Here is a 24821-nt window from a genome sequence, read left to right as displayed (position 1 = left end):
CATTAGGGAAATGCAAATCAAAGCCACAATGAGATCCCACCTTACAGCCACTAGAATGGCTAGACAAGGAGGTGGAGAAATTGAAACTTTCACACCTTCCTACTGGGAAGTTAAAATGGTGACAGTCTGGAAGTTTCTACAAAGGTTAAACACAGTTCTCATGAGGTCGAATATTTTGACTCCAAGAAAGAACAAAGCATATATCCTTACAAAACAGAAGCCAAATTCTTCTTTTAAATATTTTTTATTTATCTGAGAGTCGAGTTATGAATGGGAAAGTGGGGGAGGGGAGAGAAATACCATGGTTTGTTGTCTGTAAGTATAGAAGTTATCTATCTGTCTATCTATATTAAAAAGCAGTAAATTACACATACACTCTATGTCATGGTTGTGTCTTGAAAACACTACACCAAGCAGAAGAAACCAGTCACAAAATACCACATATTGTGGGACTCCATGTATACTGAAATGTCCAATACAGACAAATGCATAGATAGAAAGTAGGTTGGTGGTTATATAATGATGGACTTTCAAGGTGGGAAAAAATGGTGCGTGAAAGCCAATGGACACTGGGTTTCTTTTAGGGATAATGAAAATAGTCTAAATTTATGCTGTGATGATTTTAACAGTCTATACATATATTTAAAATTATTGGGCTAGATATGTGGCTTAGCAGTTAAGGCACATGCCTGAGAAGCCTAAGGATCCAGGTTTGATCCTCCAGGTCGCACATATGTATCTGGAGTTTGTTTGTAGTAGCTAGAGGTCCTGGTATGCCCATTCTCTCTCTCCATCTCTCCCTTTCTCAGTCTCTAATAGAAAAAATCTTAAAATTATTAAGTTGTATAAATGGTGGCAAGTTCTGTAAATTATATCTCAATGCTATACAAATAATTTTCTGTAAGTTAAAAAATTTCAAGAAGACAATAAAGCAAAATATTTTCACAACAAATGCCACTGTTGTGGTTTCTAGGGCTTGGTGGGTTGTGATGCACACCCGAGGCCAGAGCTGTAGCAGTTCATCTCGTATTTATTTACTCATTTGTGCTTGGAAGACTGTGAACTCAGTGTCCTCGTCCTTACCGGTTATGAGACCATGTTGGGGCCTTGACCAGGAGAATGTGGCATACAATGGAGCAAGACCTACGTGGAAGAAGCTGCTTTTTCCTGCCATGAGCTGCGGAGGGCAGGAGCTTAGTCTGGGACATGCAGAAACATGAGCTATGCGTTGCCTTTGGAGGGTGTGTGGTCATAGCCATGGGGCTGAAGTCTCCCTCTCACTAGGGCTTGCTGGCCTGCAGAACTGCTCCGAGGTTGCAGTTTGCATGGCAGCTCCTGGGCCCCTCTCTCATCTTGTCTCAAAGCCCTTGGTTTGGTGGCCAGTTGGTGGTTGCCATGTGAGGTTTTGGAGGGTGTGGCTATGGTCTCTGGCAGCCAGTACTAGCCACATCCACAGTGACAGGCATGTAGAGTGTGTTTAGCCTTACTTGATGACACATTTTTAACTGAACATGATGTTTTCAATTTGTACAGAATAGGATATTAAAGTTGTGAGACGAGAAGCAAAAAAATACATATACACAATAAATAGATTACAAATAACTGAACCAGGCATAACTTACCTATTACACTGGTCTTCAGTGGAAAAGTAGATTTGAAAGTCATCAGAATTATCATGGACATAAAGAAAACAACACCGTTCATCAAACTTAGATAGGCTGTGAAAGATCAAAACACAAGATACTTATACCTAAGTTATGATAACCATTTTTAATATTTTAGAAAATCTAGTAATACATTTTATCTTATTTTATAAAATCCTGATTCATTAATCTTTTAATAATATCCCTCAAATTTGCCTTTTATTTCTCTATGAAATTTAGATATCACAGATATCTACCTTGCTAGTGGATTTATCAACTGACTTTATTACATAGCAAAGAGCTGTCTCTATATTCAGTGCTAAATAAAGCACCTGGGCAACAGAAAAACATATAAAATATGGCTCCTGTCTTCTAGGAGTTTATAGCCTTACAAATATATATAGGCAAAACATTTGTGAAATAATTTATTATAGTGTCAAAGGAATTCTGACATTTGCAAAGTATCATGACAGTATTTGTATTCACACAAGATAAACAGAAATACATCTTAGCTCAAGAAAGGCTTTTTAAAGTGTTATCTGGTCCATTTACACCCAATGTCTTAACCTGACTTTACAGAGTTTCCAAACAAGCCTTACTAAACAAACCCAGGAATGGAAAGTCATCACACTCCATCTGTGGACAGATTTCACTGATAGAAAGTTCATCATTCACACTGGGCAAGAGCTTTTGCAATGGCACTCATTCTGTGAAATGGCACTGTTGAGAATCAGACCAGATGATCATCCACAATTGGCTCTTCAAACAAATTAAGCCACTTTATCTGGTCTGTTATAAGTAATCTTTTATTTAGAGCCAGAAAGTTTTTTTTTTTTTTTTGAGATAGGCTCTTACTGCATAGCTCAAGCTGACCTTGCTATGTAGCCTAAGCTAGTATTGCAGTTTTCATCCTCCTGCCTAAGCCTCCTAATAGATCCAACACTTAAGACTACTTTTTTTGTTTATTTTTATTTATTTGACAGAGAAAGAAGGAGGGAGGAAGGGAGAGAAAGAAAAAGAGAGAGAGAGAGAGAGAGAGAGAGAGCGAGTGAGCACCAAGGCCTCCAGCCACTACAAACGAACTCCAGGCATGTGTGCCCCCTTGTGCACCTGGCTAATGTGGGTCCTGGGGAATCAAACCTGGGTCCTTTGGCAAACACCTTAACTGCTAAGCCATCACTCCAGCCCATTAAGACTATTTTTGAATGCTATAGATGACACACAAAAAATAAGGTACTGAGACAGTAATAATCCAGAGTTATCCAGAACAAATTAAAGCTAGGTATGAGCCAGTTTTGAAAATGTACAAAGGAGCTACCACAGGGCCCAAAGTATGCCTTCCATATTATGCTAGTTCTGAGGTCTATGTCACCTCTGGCCCTATGCAAACCCATATTGATGGTTAACTAAAGTCTGAGTTACCTCTGACCCTATGAAAATCTATACTGATAGTTTAAAATGGCAGCTAGAGATGTTTCTATGAATAGATAAAAACAGAATGCTTAACATTTTTTGGATTATTTTGTATTTTATGCAGTGTTACACAAATGCACCATTCTGTACTTAAGTTGCTTCTCTCCCTTTATATTGATATGAATGCTATTCCCATTTAAACAATGATGTGTTCAGGCCAGGATCATGTTTTGCCTAGAGATAAATGTAGTAGCCTGAGTTAGAGTCAGAGAAATAACAGAAAGTTCTATACCAGAACACCAATTTTGTTAAAACAGAGACCTAGAGAGGCTGAGTGATTTTATGTTGTCACCCAGCAAAAAGGCATTTCACATCTACTTCAGGGCCACACCCACCCTTGGATGTCTTGGCAAGGTGATGAGGACAGTTGAATTATGGTAGCCTTGCTTTGGGAAAGCCAGAAATGTCACCATTCTTGATCCAAAAAGTAAGCTGCACACTTCTCCCTGGAATATACCATCTTCCTCCCTAGAAACAACATCCCTGCCTCCAGTGCTCTGTCCAGGAGCCGCCATCCAAGTATAAGAGCAAGTAACTTCTGACATCAGCTCTTGAGGGAAGGTATGCACATGAACATTTTTTGGCTCAAAGAATGTATGTTTTTTAGTCAATAAACACAATTTATTTTTTAATTTGAGGTTCAAGTCTCTTCTACTAGATGTGAGAAAAGCTACTCGACTAAAATAAGCTTACTAGAAGCACATTTGAATCTTAGATGGGACAATAAAACAGAAACAGTCTATTCTAGGTTTTACTAAAAATAAGAACATTACATTTTACCTTAAAGCACATTAAACACCAACAATAGGTACATTTTTCTCATGTGTTCTTACCTTATTCCCTTAATAGAAGAGGCTGTAAAATTCCACTCATGAATTTGTTTCTGCAAGTATCAAAGACAGAAGTCAGTAGGTTGATTTCTCCAAATAAAGGATTATTTTTGGTTTAATTGAATAGTTAATTGGTTTTGCTATTTTGTTTTCAATAGTGATTAGGGATAAAGAGATTTATGTTATTCACCTCGGAACACAAAGAAATTTTTCTGACATAAAAATTTGTGTGCAGGGCTGGAGAGATGGCTTAGTGGCTAAGACACTCAGAACCTAAGGATCCAGGTTCCATTCCCAAGGACCCACGTATGCCAGATACAAAAGGCAGGACATGCATCTGGAATTTGTTTGCAGTGGCTGGAGGCCCTGGCATGCCCATTATATCTCCCTACCTCATTCTCTCTCAAAAAATAAATAAATAAAAATTTAAAAAATTTTGGGGGTGGGGAGGGAGGGAATTACCATGGGATATATTTTATAATCATGGAAAATGTTAATAAAAATTTTAAAAAAAAATTTTAAATTCATGTGCATTTCTAATCCAGTTTAGGGCCCACAATATAAATTTGAACTACATAACTTGAGATAGAACTGAGAAGCAATCAAAAACACACAGTGAGCAAGTAGTCCTTCATCTGCCAACATAGTAGGAAGACAAAAGCAGGCTTAGAAAGAGTCCATCTAAGGTGTGTAACCTGTCAAAATGTTTTGAGAAAAAAGGACAGAATTTATCAATATTTGTTTCAGCTTCTCCCAAGGTACATACCTATACTGCATCTCCCCAAGCTCCCTTACAGTTAGATGAGGCCATATAACAGAGTTCTGACAAATGAAATGTGAGCAAGAATAATGGGAACACCTGAAGGTCTGGTCCAGAAAAACCTCAATGGCCACTGGATACAGGGACCCTTACCTGTAATCCCAGGACTAGGAAAGCAAAGGTAATCACAAGTTATGGTGGCCTTGTCTGCATAGCAAGTTGTATGCCAGCTGGGTTACATAGTATGACCACATTTAAAAAAAAAATACATCCATTTTCCTACTCTGAATCTTTCCTTCTTAAAAAATATGGCAATCCTTTACCTTCTCTTTCTCCAGTTACAGTAAGATGGAATAGGGTCCTTTGCAAGCTTGGATATGACATGAAGCATAGGTAAACTTACAATGTTAAGATGCTGAGAGCAAAGGCCATTTGTTTTAACAGCTGGGCTACCATGACAATAGAACCTAGAAGGGGTTTCTCTTTGTATGAAGATGTATTTTTAAAACCAACTACCCCATCCTTCTCCTACCATTCCCTGCCTTTAAACTGTATATAGAGCATCAGATTGTCTAAAGCCCAAGTCAGAAAACCAAAGACTACACAATGTATCATAAGAGTAGAAAATAATTTTAAACAGAAAAAGCCACTTGGCTGCCCTGAAATTGATCGAAGTTGGTCACTGGGATTACATATACCAAAGAAATTGACAAATACCACAAATTAGCTTAAGAAAATTTGTTTTCCAGTATTTCCCAGCATACTGCTGCCTCCTTAGTCCCAATGAGTTTGAATCCTCGATTAATAAACCAGGAATTTAAACCCATTTTCAATGACATTACACACAATATATACATGCATTTGTGTGCTCTCTTCCCATCATCAATACATGATACACGGGAAAAAAATGCAGCTGTGTAGAAAAGGTCATCTTACTGTGGACAAATCTGACTGCTTTTCTCTATCTGTGGAATTTTAAACTTTAAAATGAAGGCAGATGCAAAGGAAATATAAAAGATAATTTATATTTCTCTCTGAAATTTCCTTTGACAAGAACTTCTGTAAAACATTTCATCAGTGAAAAAACTATCATTTTCTATGTATACAGTTTTTCCAATTTCTTATTAAAACTATATATACAGAGTAAAATATTTACAACTAGTGAGATATTATATGTACCAATGGAAATTTCTGTTAAGAGTCAGCAACCATTACAGGATTCAAATAAGATGGGCCAAGTTTTTGAATTCCATGAGATCAAAATGATTTTACTTTAATAGCACTAGTTTCTCTCTACCATTTCTTAACAAAATATGTACCATTCAATATCCCCAATCAATGAAAAAGTGAGATTGCACACCTGAACTTGGAAAATTCTCTTGTATGATAGTGGCATCAATGATGCAAAGAAAATAAGTGAAGTTTTTAATCTGGCACAGGAATTTCCAAACCAAGGGCAGTATGCTTCATGAAAGGGGCATTGGGAGGGCTGCCCGAAGAGAACTGGAACAATGTCTACTGATGCTCTGTTCTTTGATCTACAACTGGCTTCTGAGGTGTGTTCACCTTGTAAGTTCATCAAGGTATACATTTATGACCTATGGATGTTTCCATATACATTCTACACAGATTGACTAACCCTTATCTGAAATGCTCGGGACTAGAAACTGCCTCAGACTTTGAAGATTTTTGTTTTGTCTTGTTTTTGTTTTTATAGATTCTCTAGTATTTCCATAGACCTAACTGGTTGAACATCCGTGATTTGAAAATCTGAAATGTTCCCAAAGCCAAAACTTCCCAAAATAGTGATGCTGAAAGAATTTCAGATTTCTAATAATGGGTTAAAGGACAAACAGGCAAGTTAAATATGTGCACATTCTTTAAATGATATATATCTGTATGAATGCCAATTATTTTAAGTTTTTTTTCTTTTATATTCAAATAAACATACACACTATATGAAAAACTCAAGCACATCACCATAGCCCTTTATCTCTAATAGCTATTAGCTCTATTTTTAATGATAAGAAAATTGTTTCCATGTTTAAATATTAGACAAGGCTACTGGCCATCACTGAGATATGACTATATCTGATAAGGAGTTCCCAACAATGAAGTTCAGCCTTTGTTTATTCTACAATGTTGTAACTTATCTGTGAAGATATTGCTTATTTTTACCCTATTATAATATAATCTTTCACACTCTTGCTTCCAGGAAGAAAAGCAATCTTCTTTCGCCAAGCTAATGGCAGAAGTCTCCCCATACTCCATGGAAACACATGCATAGCAAATAAATCTATCTACTGCACTTGTCAGCAGTGCTATGTTTATCAGTCCCAAATTTATGGAAGAAAAATCTGATGAATTACTTTAGATAATGATGTGAAAATATCACTATTATTGCCACAAAACAAAAGACCCCGCCCAGCCTTTCTGTAATCTTTGTAATGAGTGATTAAATCTCATACCTCCTGTACTGTTGGTATAATTATAAACGGGCACGATAGTCACTATCAAAGTTTTAAACATATGTACCCTTGAATCATTTCTAGGAATCTCTGCTCCTTGTATAAAAGGGTAGAATCACCTAGACCAAGAAATATATAATGCAATAAGGAAATATAAAGAATATGATATTTTAAAAATCAGGAGATCAGTGTATGCTATGTGAAAAACTGTTCATGATGCATGAACATGTTAAAAATAGGTTACAAAGCCGGGCATGGTGGTGCACATCTTTAATCCCAGCCCTCTGGAGGCACAGGTAGGAGGATCACTGTGAGTTCCAGGCCACCCTGAGACTACATAGTAAATTCCAGGTCAGCCTGGGCTACAGTGAGACCCTACCTTGAAAAAAAAAAAAGGAGTTCCAAAAGAATAAATAGATGTTACAGGATCACACCATAATGTAAAAAATGCATTTCTCTGTGTACTATGTGTATGCATATCATACACATAGAAGTGAGTTTAGAGAAAGGATACAGGAATATCCACCAAAGCAATGGGAATGGAGATAAGGTTTGAGAAACATGACGTGACTTTTTCTGTAGCCATTATCTCTTCCTTATGGTCTAGCTTTTAAAAAATAACAACCCTATACTTGTTTTATTTTTGTATCTATTATATATAAATACATATGTCTATTTACAGCCATTTCAACACTCACATGTTTCCCATATAGACATATACCTTCTTTAAATTCTCATAATTCAGAAATTAATCATGGGATGTCTGTTATTTCTAAGACTACCACACAGACTCTCCTATTTGAAAGTCAAATCACTAATTATATAATACTGAAAATAGAGCTATTTGTGATTTTCTCTCTTACCATTTCTGTGGGTGAGACATGCCATAAAGAAACAGTTCTCTCCTCGGCTTCATTATTTATAGAAACATAAGAAGGCTGGTAGACTTTGGTTGGCTCTATTACCAGAACCTAAAATAAGAGCAGATTTATTTATTTATGTTATTTGCAAGGAGGAAGGGAGAATAAAAGAGGTAGGGAGAGAGAATGAGCATGCCAAGGCTCTCTAGCATTGCAAATGAATGCCAGATGCATGCACCACTTTGTATATCTGGTGTATGTGGGTACTAAGGAACTGAACCACGGTCGTTAGGTTTTGCAGGCAAGCATCTTAACCACTGAGCCTTTTCTCCAGCCCCAGGACAGATTTTTTTAATAAAATATAGAGATCTAAAATAGATTTCCCTGCCCAATGGAGAACAGGAAGTTTTACAGTCAGTAAGTACTTATTGAGGAACAACTATGGCAAGCATGGCTCTAGGAGCTAGGACTACAAACAAGCAGGAAGGCTGTGTTTCAATGGGGCACACAACAATGGACACAAAGGCTATGCAGTCCAAGGCCAAATAAGAATAAGGCAGACAGTGGGTGGTGGGGGTTAGCCTCGAACAGCCTGACTGAGAAGGTAACAGAAAAGAGAGGTTATGGATTTTGGGAGAAAGAAGGAAGCAGACTGGGTGGTTAGAAAGTAGCAAGTGTGTCTTTACAAAGAGATGAAAAGTGAGTGATATTTCTGCCAGTAAGATGTTACTTGGTAAAGCATATGGAAGGGAAAGACAAGGAAAGGAAGAGAAGGAGGGAGTGAGAAAAGGAGCAGATAGTAATGGAGGAGGGAAAAAGAGGAGCTAAATTTCTCAAACAAATAAACTAATATTTTTAAGATTACTAACTGTGAGTAGAACTTACATAAGTGTCAGTTTGATTACTGGTTTGTATCTGTCAGGTTTGAAATATTCCAAAATTACAAGATTTGAAAATGTGTTACAAAGAAACAAAATAATTATAATTATTTCTAACAATTCTATTGTTATTAAGTGTTTAATGGAAATTCTGATCACGTGTTAACAAAGTTTCATGGCATAAGTATGAAACAAAATTATTAAGTGTAATTTCCAAGATGCCAAAATATCTTACTCATGGCTGTATAAGATGAAAATATAATTCAAATAAGAACTCAATAAAAAGCTAAAAGGAATTCAGCTTTTTGAATAAAGTTTTAAATTGTAACTAGTGGGACTGAAGACAAACCAAAGTTTAGTAAGATACACCTATAAATTCCACACAGGATACAGCTTTAGGGTAGAATATCTCTACTTGGCCCTATTGCTATTTTGAAATAGATAATACTTTATCACAGGGGCTGTCCTGTGCACTGTGGAGTTTTAGCAGCCTCTCTAGTTTCTACCTGACTGGAGGCTAGCGGCACAGCCTTCTGCACTATGCTTAAACCAAGCATGTCTCCAGACTTTGCCAAATGTCCCTTAGGGAAACAAAATAATTATCAGTTGAGAGCCACTACTTGAGAAGACATGGCCAATGTTGCCCCAGACATTGAACTATCATTTGCTGATTTCAAATTGACAGTTATCCAAACATTATAAATTATAATTTTCTTACTTTAAGAGCATTCACAATAATCCCTGCTTTCTTTTGTCTATCTTAAAAACAAGTATTACAGTCTACCTCAGTGGTAGAGTATTTGTCTACCATGCAAAGACCTGGGTTTGGCCCCCAATCCCAGAAAACAAATGAACAAAAAACAGGATTTATCATATCTTACTGGAAATCTGAGTCCATTAGTAATTTTCTTTGTTGCTTCAAAAACTATGTCTAACCAGAAGTTAAGTAGTTCCTGTCTGGGTGAATGTTCCATAATAGGCTTCTTGAAGCGCTGAATTAACAACAAGTTCTGAACTAATGATTTCAGATACCTGCAAAAAAATAACAAATGCCATAAATTAGATTCATAGACAGATTGGGTTCAACTCTACTCCCTTTAAAAGACGCATCCCAAAGCTGATATATACTTAAATTATTATCTGTCATGAGTTCTTCATAAACAATGATTGAACAATCATATAACTAATTAAACCAAATGCAAACAGTAGGTAACATAAGTCTAACAAAATTATAAAACATGGCAAATTTTAACCAACATTGGTCTAAATCTCAATTTTAGTACATATTGCCCATTACTTCTTAGCCTTTTGGCTAAGATCAAGTGTTAGTGCACTATCTAGATCACAGTGAGTGAAAAGCATGTAAGGCTAGTAACTCAAAAGTAAAAATAATTGTAACTACACACCTGCCTCTTGCCCACAATTTACCTCCCCTCTGTAATTTCCCTCCTTTTGTTTATAAGTTACATATATCCATTTGCCCTTCTACCTCCCTCTTCCAGCTCATTTCTTTATGTTCACTTTGGGTTACAGTTCTATGATTATAAGGTTAAAAAATATTTTTTTTATTTATTTGAGAGAGACAGGAGGCAGACAGAGAAAGAATGGACACAACAGGTTCTCTAATCACTGCAAACAAACTCCAGATGCATATGCTACCTTGTTCATCTAGCTTATATGGATACTGGGGAATTGAACCTGGGTCTTGAGGCTTTGCAGATAAGCATCTTAACCACTGAGCCATCTCTCCGGCCCAAATGTAGGTTTGTTTTCTGTTTTGTTTTGTTTTGTTTTGTTTTTCCAAGGCAGGGTCTCACTCTAGCCCAGACTGACATTGGAATTCACTATGTAGTCTCAGGCTGACCTTGAATCCACAGCAATCCTTCTACCTCAGCCTCCTGAGTACTTGGATTAAAGGCATGAACCACCATGCCCACCTATTATGGGCTTTATGTATGTTTGCTGATCTATACATACAAATGTACAGAGATTACAAGCTAAAGCCTGTACATCAGAGAGAACATGCCATTTTGTCCTGAGGTTGAGTCACTTCACTTAATTCTTTCAAGATCTATCTATTTCTTACAAATTTTATAATTTCATTTTTCTTTATTACATTCCATTGTGCATATGTATTACATTTTCATCCATTCATCTGTCAATGGGCATTGTAGTGGCTTAAATGGAGATGTCCCCCATAGCTTCAGGTATTTAAAAAAATATTTATTTATTTACGAGAAAAAGAGACAGAGACAGACACACAGAGAGAAAAAGAATGGACACGACAGAGCCTCTAGTCATTTCAAAACGAACTCCAGATGCATGCACTATCTTGTGCGTGTGGCTTTATGTTGGGTACTGGGGAATCAAATGATGGTCCTTAGGCTTGGTAGGCAAGCACCTTAACCACTAAGCAACTTCTCCAGCTCCTCAGAATTTTTTTTTTAGTGGTTTAAAACTAAGGGGATAAATCCCACTTTAGTCCATCTAAAGTAACTGATTTCTGCGCTTTTAACTCTCAGCCTCATGTACAAAATTTTCTACTAATAGTTTAAGTCCACAAGTTTTCAAATATTCCTCTAGACATATCCAATATTATTAGAAGACATAGATATAATCATGATTTTTATTCATAAAGTAAATAAATGTATAGAATTTGCTTTGTCTTTTAAATAAAATCTTTCCATACATCATTTATATATAAGTTCACTTTATTATATTATGATAATTCCTCAGAATAAGCAAATACCCATATTTCTCTCTTTCTTTCTCACTTTCTTTCTTTCTTTTTTTTTTTTTTTTTTTTTTGAGGTAGGAGGGTCTCACTCTGGCCCAGGCTGACCTAGAATTGACTCTGTATTCTCAGGGTGGCCTCGAACTCATGGCGATCCTCCTCCCTCTGCCTCCTGAGTGCTGGGATTAAAAAGGTGTGCACCACCACGCCTGGCTCCGTATTTCTAATTCTTACATCCATGTAGAACCACATACAATTTTTCATGAGCTAGAATGTAGTACATGCTACTATAGTTTTGATTCCTGTTCTAAGCCTTCTTTTATTTCTCCTTCCCTCTACTATTCATGTACTCAGTTCTTTCTCTATGTTAATTTTGTAGTGTAAATGCATGTTGGGCGTCTCTTTTGTATAAAATCTTTACTGGATCTTCATAATAAGGTACACACAAAAATAAACTCATGAAGGGCTGATATTCATAGAAGCAGCTAGAACAGAAGTGCCACATTAAACTGAGGGTCAATAATTGTTGTACATCTTATCTTTTTGGTTTTTCCAGGTAGGGTTTCACTCTAGCCCAGGCTGACCTGGAATTCACTATGTAGACTCAGGCTGGCCTCAAATTCATGACAATCTTCCTAGCCCTGCCTTTCAAGTGCTGGGATTAAAGACATGTGCCACCATACTTGGCTTAGGTATTTATTTTTATTTATATTTATTTATTTGAGAGCAACAGACAGAGAGAGAAAGAGATAGATAGAGGGAGAGAGGAAGAGTGGGCGCGCCAGGGCCTCCAGCCACTGCAAACGAACTCCAGATGTGTGCACCCCCTTGTGCATCTGGCTAACATGGGTCCTGGGGAATCGAGCCTCGAACCGGGGTCCTTAGGCTTCAGAGGCAAGAGCTTAACTGCTAAGCCATCTCTCCAGCCCGGCTAAGGTATTTTTAATGAAGATTCTCGCTTAGTCTCCAGCAGGCCAAGCCCTGCTGGAAGAGGTATGTCACTGGGGGCAGACCTGTTCAGAGCCAGCTTGAGCTCTGGCTGTTTCTTCTCTGCTGTGGATATATGAAATGAACCAGATTCCTCTGACATGAGGAAGCTTCTCCCCAAAATTGTAATCCTAAAATAAACCTTTTCCTCCCATAAACTGTTTCTGGTCTGGTGTTTTGCCCCAGCAATGAGGAGGTAATTGCAACAGGCATCTAGGCTGATTCTACTTCTCAGCTATTGTAAATAGAGCTACAATAAATCTAGATGTGCAAGTATCTCTGTAGTAGAAAGTGGAGTTCTTAAGGTATATGTCTAGAAATGAGAAAGCTGAGTCCTACGGCAATTCTATTTCTAACTTTTTGAAATATCTGCATACTAACTTCCATACAGGCTGTACTCATTTGCCCTCCCAGTAACAGTGCATGAGAGTTTCTCTTTCCTACATCCTTGCCTGCATTTGTTACCTGTTTTCTTGATGACAGCCATGCTGACAGGGGAAAGATATATCAAAGTTGTTTTGATTTGCATTTCTTTAACAGCTAGAGATGTTAAACATTTTATTCCTTCTTCCTCCTCCTTTCTTCTTCCTCCTCCTTTCTTTCTTCTTTCTTGTCTTTTAACTTCTCTTTTTGAGGCACAGTCTTATTCTAGCCCAGGCTGACCTGTAAATCACTCTGTAGCCCCAGGCTGGCTTAGAACTCACAGAGATCTTCCTATCTCAGCCTCCCAAATGCTGGGATTAAAGGTGTGTACCAGGACCCCCAGCATTATGTCTCTTCTTTTGTGAACTGTGTGTTCATTTCATCAGCACATTTGGTATGTATGTATTTATTTTTGGTGTTTAATTTTTGAAGTTCTTTGTAAATTCTCGTTATTAGTCCCCTACCTAAGTATAGGTATAAAAAATTTGGGCTGGAGAGATGGCTTAGTGGTTAAGCGCTTGCCTGTGAAGCCTAAGGACCCCGGTTCGAGGCTCGGTTCCCCAGGTCCCACGTTAGCCAGATGCACAAGGGGGCGCACGCGTCTGGAGTTCGTTTGCAGAGGCTGGAGGCCCTGGCACGCCCATTCTCTCTCTCTCCCTCTATCTTTCTCTCTGTGCCTGTCGCTCTCAAATAAATAAATAAATAAATAAATAAATAAAAAATTTTTCTCTTGGGCTAGAGAGATGGCTTAGCAGTTAAGTGCTTGCCTGTGAAGCCTAAGGACCCCGGTTCAAGGCTTGATTCCCCAGGACCCACGCTAGCCAGATGCACAAGGGGGTGCACGCATCTGGAGTTCGTTTGCAGTGGCTGGAGGCCCTGGTGTGCCCATTCTCTATCTATCTGCCTATTTCTCTGTCACTCTCAAATAAATAAACAAATGTGAACAAAAAAATTCTCCCAATGTTACAGGCTGGTTGTTAGCTCTCATGCTTTACTTTGTTGTACAGAAGGTTTTTTTTTTGTTGTTGTTGTTTTTAAATTCATGTAGTCCCATTTGTTGATTCTTGGAGCTATTTACTATGCTACAGGAGTTTTGTTTAAACAGTATTGTCTATGACTATATCCTGGAGCGTGTTTCCTATTTTCCCCCCTCTGACACTTACTGTGCTTCTGGTCTTAGGTTGATGTCTTTTATTTTTTACTTGATATTTGTAGTGAGAAGTGATATGGATCTAATTTAATTTTGCATGCAGATATCTAATTTTGCCAGCATGATTTGTTGAATAAACTGTCTTTTTTCCCTCTGAATATTTTTGACCTGTTTGTCAAATATTTGGTGGCCATAGCAGTATGGATTAACTTCTGGGTCCTCTATTTTGTTCCATTGGTTTGTAAGCCTGTTTTGGTGCCACTACCATGCTATCTTTATCACTATTGCCCTGTACATAATTTGACAATAGGTATTGTGATACTTTTAGCTGTGTTCTCTTTAGGATTTCTCTGGCTATTTGTGGTCTTTGGTGGTTCCACACAAATTCCTGGATTATTTTTACTACCTTAGTGAGGAACATCACTGGCATTTTGATGGAAATGGTGTTGCATCTGTAGGTTACTTTTTTTTGCTTGTTTTTGTTTTTGTTTTTCAAGGTAGGGTCTCATTCTAGCCCAGGCTGACCTGAAATTCACGATATAGTCTTAGGATGGCCTTGAACTCTGGGCTATGCTCCTGCCTCTGCTCCCAAGTGCTGGGATTAAAGGCATGCACCACCACACTCGGCTCAAGGTTCCTTTTTATAGAATAGCCATTTTCACACTGTTAATTCTGCCAATCCAGGAGCATGGACAATATTTCCATCATGTGTTACCCTCTTTAGTTTCATTTTTTAATGTCTTGACATTTTTACAGTAGAGATCTTTCACATTTTTTGTTAGGTTTATTCTTAGGTGTTTGGTAACTACTATGAATGGAATTTTTTCCTTGATGTCTTTCTCTAAGTTCATTACTAATATATATGAAAACAACTGATTTTGTGTGATTTTATACCCTGCAGCTTTACTGAAAGTATTAACTTTAGGAGGGTCATTTTTGTAATTCTATTGGGTCTTTTAAGTATAGAATCATGTCATCTGCAAATAAGGATAATATGACTCTTCCTTTCATTGTTTATTCCTATTATGTCTAATCTTATTACTCTAGCTAGGATGTCCAACATAATATTGAATAGAAGTGGCAAGAGTAGGCATCCTTGTCTCATTCCTGATTTCAAAAGAAATGGTCTCAGCTTTTCTCCATTTAACATAATGCTAGCTGTGGATCTGTCAAACATGCCCTTTCTGATTTTCTGGTTTGTTCAATCTAGTCTAGTTTTCTCCAAGATTTTCATCATGAAGACAAGTTTGACTTAGTCAAATGCCTTTTTTCATCAACTGAGATGACCATGTGATATATATCCTTAAGTTTATGTGGTATATTACACTTATTGGTTTGTGTACATTGAGTCATCCCTGCAGCCCCAACATGAATCCCATTTGGTCATGACAGATAATCTCCTTAGTATTATTGTGAATTCTGTTTGCAATAATCTTGCAGAGACTTGTCACATCTAAGTTCATCAGAGAAATTGGTCTGTCGTTTTCTCTTTTGGTTGTCTTTAGTTTAGGACTCAGGGTAGTGCTGGCTCTTGCTTGGATGCTAAGACATTTTTCTAAGCCCTTAGCATATTCTGTCTGCTAAGAGTGTTTTCCAGGGGCCTTAGAGGCCATGCTGGTTCACAGTGGAGGCCTTGGGCCACACACCCTATCAGTTTGAGCACTGTAGAGGGTGGATCTACAGTATTAAGAACCACATGAACATTCTGTGCCTATGTAATTCACCTCTAATTAAAAAAAAATTTGTGCATCAGGCTGGAGAGATGGCTTAGCAGTTAAGGCATTTGCTTTCAATGCCAAAGGGCCTTGGTTCGATTCTCCAGGACCCACGTAAGCCAGATGCCCAAGGGGGTGCATGCATCTGGAGTTCGTTTGCAGTGGCTGGAGGCCCTGGTGTGCCCATTCTCTTTCTCTCTCTCTCTCTGCCCCTTTCTCTCTTTCAAATAAATAAATAAATAAATAAATAAAATATATTTTTAAATCTGTGCATCAAGATTCAGTAAGCTTTCATGGCTAGCAATAATTTATGCCTGATATTACATATGCTGGGAGAATTGCACAGTTTGTGCATGATTCGACTGGGAGGTGACAACTAAAAGCTTATACATGTTCTCTTTTAGACTCTGCCCCATATACCTTTGCCATCAATATTTAACCTGTGCACTTTCATTATAAGAATCCATAACTGAATAAAACAGCATTTCAGAGTTCTGTGAATCCTTCCAGTAAATCCTAAATCTCCAGGTGGTCTCAGAGACTGGGGACACCTAACAAGAAATACAATACTGTAAGTCAACCCAGGTACTGATATAATGGCAAGAGTCAATCCCTGTGTCTCTTCTCTATGGACACATTACTATCTGTCCCGACAAAGCAATACACCTTAAGATTAGGATGCTACACATATCAGCTATTCTAGGAAGGCTGGAGGCCTAGCCTGGCTGTGTTCATTCAGCCTCAGAGAACTTCCAAAATGTTGATATGACTTGAAAGCCAGATTTTAGGTGTCACATATTGGAAAGAAAATGGGGTCAAATTAAATGTGATTGAAGAGATTCACACCTCAGGAATCCAAATGATCCACTAAACTGGAAAGTAAGAAGTAGTAGTGACATAGATCATTAAAATTCAAGTGGGGGGGGCGGGGCTAGAGAAATGGCTCAGTGGTTAAGGCACTTGCCTGCAAAGCCTAAGGACCCAGATTCAACTCCCCAGAACCCACATAAGACAGAGGCATAAGGTGGCACAGGCATCTGAAGTTCATTTACAGTGGCTGGAGATCCTGACATGTCCATTCTCTCTATATATCTGACTCTTCCTCATACTCTCTCTCAAATATAAAATAATTTTTTAAAAATAAATTTTAGCCTGGGAAGATTACTCAGTGGTTAAAGGCATCTGTTTGCAAAGCATGGTGACCCAGATTCAATTCTCCAGTAGCCACATGAAACCAGATGTACAAACTGCTGCTTGTATCTGGAGTTTGTTTGGAGTGCTGTTATATCTATCTTAGCTGTTTTAATGAAGAATTCAGAAGGAGAAACTGGTTGTGACTCTTGCGTGTTTCTAGTCTCTGTAAGTTCAGAAATGGAGACAGGTAATGACAAAGTATAGATGGAACTTACCAGACTGGAGGTTTCAATTTGAACAACTTTTCTGCTGCCTGTACAGCCTTTCCAACATCACTGGCCAACATGCTCACAGTGAAGAACTGACCTACATCCCAGTAATTGTTCATTTTCTCCAGGCTCCCTTTTCTTCCCAACAAGCTATTCAGTCGGACACCTTAAGAATTCAAGTATTAGATAGTCAATTTCCAGTTTCTGCCTTATTATGCAAGCCTTTTGATTGCAGACAAGCAAGCATTTTATTTTGGTTGCTGTCTCAGACATTTGTCAGAAATTAATGGTTGTTTTTGAGAAGTAATACTAGTTATTTGAATGTAATTTTTCATGTTAAACTTGTGTAACTTAAGCATCAAGATCTGTAGTAATAAACAGCTTTACCTATTTTCCTTAGTTCCATGGAAGTTTCAAACTGTTGTCCAGCAACTAACAGCAAAACTGCAAGGTTAATTCCAGAATAAAGAGATGACTGGAGTTCAAATCCTTTGCGATACCTATAACCACAGAACCACCAAATTCTATTATATGATCTTATTGTATTAGAACAATAATGCATAGATATAGTAAAAACCACTATCTGGTAAAAATATCATTGGAAGGCAGCTATGTACACCACCATACTACCATTGTAAACAGAAATATTATTCTACTGTATTATTTTACAAGTCTCTCCCTGTATCCTGATGAACAGCTGCATAAAGCTATCAAATACATTTTGAAAATACTGTAATACAAAAGCTTGGTTTTGTAGTTCATGCCTTAATCCCTGTGCTTGAAAGGCTGTGGCAGGAAGACTGTCCTGAGTTCAAGCCCAGCCTGGGCTAGGTCTCAAAATCAGTTCTCCTGAAAAGAGAACAGAGAGGGTTTCTTCTCCGTAAGTTAAACAGGTCTCACTCAAGGACAGGAACTATCTGAACTCTAGTAAGGATAATAGACCCAGATTTAACAGTAACCATTCCTGTGACCTTGGAGTAGACACCTATGTCCCTGGGCTGCATGCTCCATACTCTCATAGGTTCTAGGTTAGATGTTCTCCAAGGTGTCAGCCACAGAAAATATACCATAATCAGAAGATTAAACCACATTTGCTCCTATACCTACCACTATCTCCAGGAGTAGACGGAGAGAAACTCCTGACTTTCTTGAAGGAGCCACAGGCAGTGATTTCTTGACCTATGGATTAAATTCTTGGTGATATAAATGGGAACATGGCTCACTGTTTTACCTTTATCAAACATTAACTTCTTTTTGAAATAATGTCACTCCTCTCTACAACACAGTACATCAGGGAGTACTAGGTATTAAATAAAAATGCAAAGTCTCTGGGCTGGAAAGATGGCTTAGTGCTTAAGGTGTTTGCCTACAAAGCCAAAGGACTCAGGTTTGATTCCCCAGGACCCATGTAAGCCAGCCACACAAGTAGCACATGTGTCTGGAGTTAATTTGCAGCAGCTGGAGGCCCTGGTGCACCCATATATATACATTCATTCTCTCTCTCTCTCTCTCTCTCTCTCTCTCTCAAATAAATAAATAAAAAATAAAATAAAATGCAAAATCTCTGTAATCCAAGAATCTATACTATTGCAGAGGCGATAATTCATGTATAATTTAGAGCTAGCCATGGTGCCACTTCCCTGTAATCCCATCACTCAGCAAACTGGGGTAGGAGGATTCCAGTTTGAGACCAGCCTGGGCTACACAGTAAGTTACAGGCCAGCCAGGCTAAACAGAGATACTGCATTTCAAACAAAAATTCCACATATATGTCCTTTGTATATACAAATGACAGAGTAAATACACTAAAGTATAAGTAAGAATATGAGAAGTATCCTTAAAACCACATAAATTCACATCTAGAGGCACTCACAGAAGACATATCCTATTACAGTTAGGTTTGCATTGCGGGGGGAGAGTTTATTTTGGCTTAAAGACTCAAGGGGAATGCTCCATGATGGCAGGGGAAAACGATGGCATGAGCAGAGGGTGGACATCACCCCCTGGCCCACATAAGGTAGACAATAGCAACAGGAGAGTGCTCCAAACACTGGCAAGGGGACACTGGCTCTAACACCCCTAATAATACACTGCCTCCAGGAGGCATTAATTCCCAAATCTCCATCAGGTGGGAACCTAGCATTCAGAACACCTAAGTTTATGGGGGACACCTGAATAAAATCACCACATATCCCTTGCAATGTATAGCAGGAAGATGGTCACAAATGCAAGTTATTTGGAGAGGGACTCTTGGCATAGAAAGTGGCAGGAGCAGAGATGGGAGGTTCCAAGGAACTCCAGCTCAGGTAAACATACACCAGGTAGTGGGTAACAGGAATAGAGGTAGGTTGGAAAAAAATTTCAGAGCATTTTGAATTTCAATCAAAGACTCTGATTTTTTTAAATATATTTAATTTATTTATATGAGAGAGAGAGAGAGAGAGAGAGAGAGAGAGAGAGAGAGAGAGAGGGAGGAAGGAAGGAAAGAAGGAAGAAAGAAAGAAAGAAAGAAAGAAAGAAAGAAAGAAGAAAGAAAGAAAGAAAGAAAGGCAGAGAGAGAGAGAGAGAGAGAGAGAATGCACACACAAGGGCCTCTAGCCATTGCAAACAAACTCCAGACACATGTGCCACCTTGTGCATCAGGTTTACGGTGTACTGGGGAATAAAATCTGACCTGGAATTCACTATGTATTCTCAGGGTGGCCTTGAACTCATGGCGATCCTCCTACCTCTGCCTCCCTAGTGCTGGGATTAAAGGCATGCACCACCATGCCCGGCTGAAACCACTAACTTTTAAAGTTGTTATATAGAAGACCATAGCAGGGACATTACCTAAGATACATTCTCTGTACTCACATTAGAATGCATGTCAGACCTGGTTGGTCCTCTGCTCAGAACCCTCTATAATGTACCTTCCCACACAGAGTCAAAGAATCATTCTACCCTCTCATTTCCTATTGTTTTTCCTTTGTGTATGCCTCACCATCCCTGACTATGTCTAGCATGCATCTTTACTTTTGCTATTCCCTGTGCCAGGAACACCTTCTCCATAGTAATCTGTGAAGCCTGCTCCATTGCTACCTCCACATGAGGTAGTAACTGTCATTAGTTAAACCCACCTCACTAACCACCCTATTTAAAATCACAGACCAGGGGCTACATAACTCAGCAGTAGAAAACTTACCTAGCATGTGTAAAACTCTAAGTTTGATCTCCAGAATCTTAAAACAAAGCAAAGAAAATCACAGACTTCCCTCCCAACTCTCCTTCTCCCCTATCTACTTAACTTTCCCCCATAATCCTCACCATCAGCTGGCATCCTACTCATTTCACATTTCCCTCTTGTCTGACTTCCCTCACTAGCAACGCAAGGTCCCTAAGAGCAGGGATTCATGTCTGCTGTATCTGCATCCCCTGTCTAGCACAAAATAATGCTCACTAAACATTTTCTGGATGGAGGGAGGGAAGCACGAACAGCTCACAGGAAGAGAATGCTCAATGTTGGTATTAGACAGTATTCTGGAAGAGGTAACTGGGACAGAGTTGCTGAGCCTCATTCCTGTCTTATAAATAGGATAAATGTAAACAGCAGTAAACCTTGTTTTTCGTGGCTTTTTCTCAGAACATGGAATCTGAAAATTCCTAGGCCATATTATTGCAATTTTGTCCACTGCCAGCAGATAGGTACACACATGCTTTAGTGAAAAGACTTTGCTGCTCAGCCTATGTGATTCTGTTCTTTGTGTGTGGATTTTTTTTTTGTGTGTGTGTGTGTGTGTGTGGTTTTTCGAGGTAGGGTCTCATTCTGGCCCAGGCTGACCTGGAATTAACCATGTAGTCTCAGGGAACCCTTGAATTCGATGATCCTCCTACCTCTGCCTCCCGATTCTGTTCTTTGCAGAGCTGTACACACTGCTTACCACTCAATGGCGCTGTCACGGCTCACAACATCTTCACAGTCTGAATCCAGGAAAATGTCCTTGTAGATCCTCCCACACAGGCAGAACATGTCAGGGGCTGGGTGGTCACAGCTCTGTAGAACTTGAAGCATGATCTGAAGAGCCTTCTTACGGTCACCTGTGCTATTTCTCCTAAAAGATATATGCTATGAGATCCTGAACATCCAAATCAGAACTAAAGAACAAATACATGCATTTGTTCTGCTGAAAGAATGTCTGTGAGGGAAAATATTCTAAATAAGATTTCCTAGATCCTTTTCAAATATAACAACTGCTTAAGATCTGTACCAGAAAATCTCATGCAACTATATTCAGTCTCTTCTTCATTTCATCTTTAACAAATATGAAGAAAAAGTAAGAGAAAGCAATATAGTAAAAAGACTTAAGAATCATGTCTCCTAAGGGCCATGTGTAGACTATGTCTGGACAATGATTCAGTTAAGCACACTGTTAAAAAAAAAAGAAAAACTGGAAAAATATGAACACTGACACTGAGGAAATATTAATTTTAGGTACAATACCATAGCCATAATTGTTTCCTAAGTGTTTCCTTAACTTTGGAATACCTATAGGTAAAATGGAAGGTTTGGCTTTATAATAAATCTAGTGTTGGAGTACAAGGGAGTGAAGGTGAAAGGGAGTGAGGGTGAAAGAGAGACAAACTTCTCATGCAATGATAATTATCTAAGTGAATAAGGGGTACATGGGGGCTCACTATAATAATAGTTGTATGTGTCAATTTAACTAGGCTAATAGATGCCCAAAGAGTTGGTAACAACATTATTTCTGAGGGTGTCTGGTTAGGATTAACATTTGGGTTAATGAGTGAGTAAAGGAAACTTACCCTCTTCGATGCTAACTGGCACCATCTAACACACTGAGGCCCAAGTATAGCAAAAAAGTGGGAAAGGGTAGATACAATATCCCTGCCTTTGAGCTGGGACATCCATCTTCTCCTGCCCTCAGATACTGAAGTTCCTGGTCCTAGGCTTTCCGATTCCAGGAATTACACAAGTGGCACACCTTTCATGGGATTTCTCAGCATCCATACACATGAGCCAACTTTAATAAATCTTTTTGTATTTCTCTTCCCATCCTTCCCCTCCTTTTTAGACATTGTCTCGCTATGTAGGTCTCACTGGCCTGAAATTTGCTATGTATACCAGGCTGTCCTTAAACTCACAGTGATCTTTCTGCCTTTGTCACCAGAGTACTGGAATTATAGGCATGTGCCATCATGACCAAGATCTTTTTCTATATATACTATTCAGCTGTGTCTATGGAGAACCCTGTCAATAATCACAGGGTTCCATACTGCTTTTTAAAATTTTTACATAAAAATAAAAAATGAAAAAGGTGCTCATCTTGAGTTAACAATTCCAATTCATTTTTTAGAATATTCATTTTTTCAAGAAATTTTTGAACAAGATACTTGTTATGGTATTGCTTATAACAGTGAGGAATTAGAGATGATGCAAATGTCCATTAACAGAAGAAGTAGACATGTGTATAACAACCAAGCTATGGAACACTGACTGTACCATTCCGTAGAAAAGAGTGGATCTATATGTAACTATACAAAATAATAAATCCGTAAAAGTGGTAAACTAAATTGAAATATTAGTCCAGGAAGGAAACACATTAAACTCTTTATAAAACTATTACTGGGATTTACACAAGGAGCAGTGTTTGATTTTGTTAATAACTATTCTAGTGAATCTTTACTGTTTCAGAGACAAGGTCTCAGTCTGTAGTGAAAGGTGATCTGAATCACTCTACAGCCCAGACTGGCTTTCATTTTGCAGTGGTGCTCCTCCTGTCTCAGCCTCCTGAATGCTGAAATTATTGGTGTGAGCTACCATTTCCAGCTTTATTTTTAATAAATCAACCAAGAAATTATTCTCAATTTCTCACTAATTTTAAGAAGCGTTTTTATGTTTTCTTTCCTGAAGACATTTGCTTCAAAAACCTACTACACCAAGAAGAAACATTAGTACCCAAATTGCCTTTCTCACCTAGGTCCTCAATAGAATTATGCCCTGGAGAAAATTATTTCATTATTTGAATGACTATTTTCTTAATTTCCCCAAGGATGGTAAATTGGTAGTCCCATTTTACACACATAAAAGAAACTCATTCATCTCATACAATGGATGCCATAGAGCATTAGGCCTTAATTTTCTTGTTGGAACTCAACCCAGGTTAAGAATAGCTAATCTAGATATTTGGCATCCTTCTTGGAGCCTGTAATAATTAAGCCTGTATTTTGACTCTGACTTTTTCCATTTTCTACTTTGCTCCTATTTAAATGTTTAGTTTTTTTCCTCTCTTTGTCATGTAGAATCTAAGCAGCATACCATGTACAGCCTATCATGATTTTCTTTAATTTTTAAAGAGCTACCAGATATGAACCCAACTCAAATTTACTAAAACATTTAAATAACTTCTAATGTCTATGGCAAGAGTAGAAAAGAGATTAAAATTTTGAGGTACAAAATTTCTTTACCTGTTATGAGACAACTTTTGAGGTGAAAAATACTCAGGTTTCTGCAAGAATGTACTTAACTCACCTGAATGTTTAATTATTGATGCTTCAGGTTGTTTTGACTAGTTACATCAATATTTCCCTTCAAGAATTTCATTAATTTGAAAACAAAAGGTCTTTTGAATATACACAAAACAAAAATCAAGCACCTGAAAAAATGGAAAGCAAAGGGATTTTCAGCCTAAAAGTTACTTTATGACAAGTGCTAAATAGCTGATCCCTTTGTAGTTAATAATCAGCTTTCAGATCTGCTTATCACTTTCAGATCCCAAGGCACCAAAAAGGAAGTCTATAGATAAACACTTCAGCGTTTACTCAACAGCATCTGTTTCAGTCAATAAGGCCATTTTACACTGCAGAGAAAGAAAGGATGACATTACATCTGAACCTTACTAGAAATACCCAGGGATGTTTAAAAGCCCTAGTGTCCAGAGTACACCCCAGACCAATTAAATGTGAATCTCCAAAGATGAAACTCTTACCCTTCAAATTCTGATTCCATAGGACTACAACATTGCTAAATCCATAGAACAATTCACAGTCCTTGTCCTGTTTGACCCACGCACACATGCATTTGACCTATGCGTGCATTTGGCTTAAGTGCTCATTCGACAACTGTGTGCCTTTTTCCTTCATTTGATTAGCAAGGTATCATATTTACTCATATTCACCTGATTTTCCTCCCATTGCAGCCAGATTTTCTTGGTCTTACTCATCTTTCTAAATTTTAAAATTTGAGTGGCCCCCAAAACAGCCCCTGAACTTATCCTCTTTGATGCTAAGGGCACAGAGTCTTTAGTGGTATCATCTAGTACCATGATCTTTCAAGCCATCCATCTATCTGTCTATATTTAATTTTATTTACTTATTTATTTGCAAGCAAAGAGATAGAAGAGATAGAGAGAGAATAGGCATGTCAGGGCCTCTAGCCACTGCAAACAAACTCCAGACCCATCTGCCCCTTGCGCATCCAGCTTACGTGGGTCCTGGGGA

At 38.2% G+C, this 24821-nt stretch overlaps 1 protein-coding gene across 1 annotated transcript in view; it reads right to left on the bottom strand.

The window, feature by feature from the left end:
• Positions 1 to 24821, bottom strand: part of Map3k15 (mitogen-activated protein kinase kinase kinase 15) — a 147754-nt gene that overhangs the window by 38038 nt on the left and 84895 nt on the right. The window contains exons 8-14 of the mRNA XM_045140440.1: positions 21245 to 21415; positions 17712 to 17824; positions 17331 to 17490; positions 9794 to 9944; positions 8038 to 8145; positions 3950 to 3999; positions 1623 to 1718 (exon numbers count right to left, since the gene is read on the bottom strand). Of these exons, the coding sequence (XP_044996375.1) occupies positions 1623 to 1718; positions 3950 to 3999; positions 8038 to 8145; positions 9794 to 9944; positions 17331 to 17490; positions 17712 to 17824; positions 21245 to 21415 (849 nt within the window). The remainder of the gene's footprint in view (positions 1 to 1622; positions 1719 to 3949; positions 4000 to 8037; positions 8146 to 9793; positions 9945 to 17330; positions 17491 to 17711; positions 17825 to 21244; positions 21416 to 24821) is intronic.

The sequence above is a fragment of the Jaculus jaculus genome, chromosome X (assembly GCF_020740685.1).
Source record: "Jaculus jaculus isolate mJacJac1 chromosome X, mJacJac1.mat.Y.cur, whole genome shotgun sequence".
Taxonomy (NCBI): Eukaryota; Metazoa; Chordata; class Mammalia; order Rodentia; family Dipodidae; genus Jaculus; species Jaculus jaculus.
The sequence above is the reverse complement of the archived record's forward strand: the minus strand, read 5'-3'. Positions and strand labels throughout refer to the sequence as shown.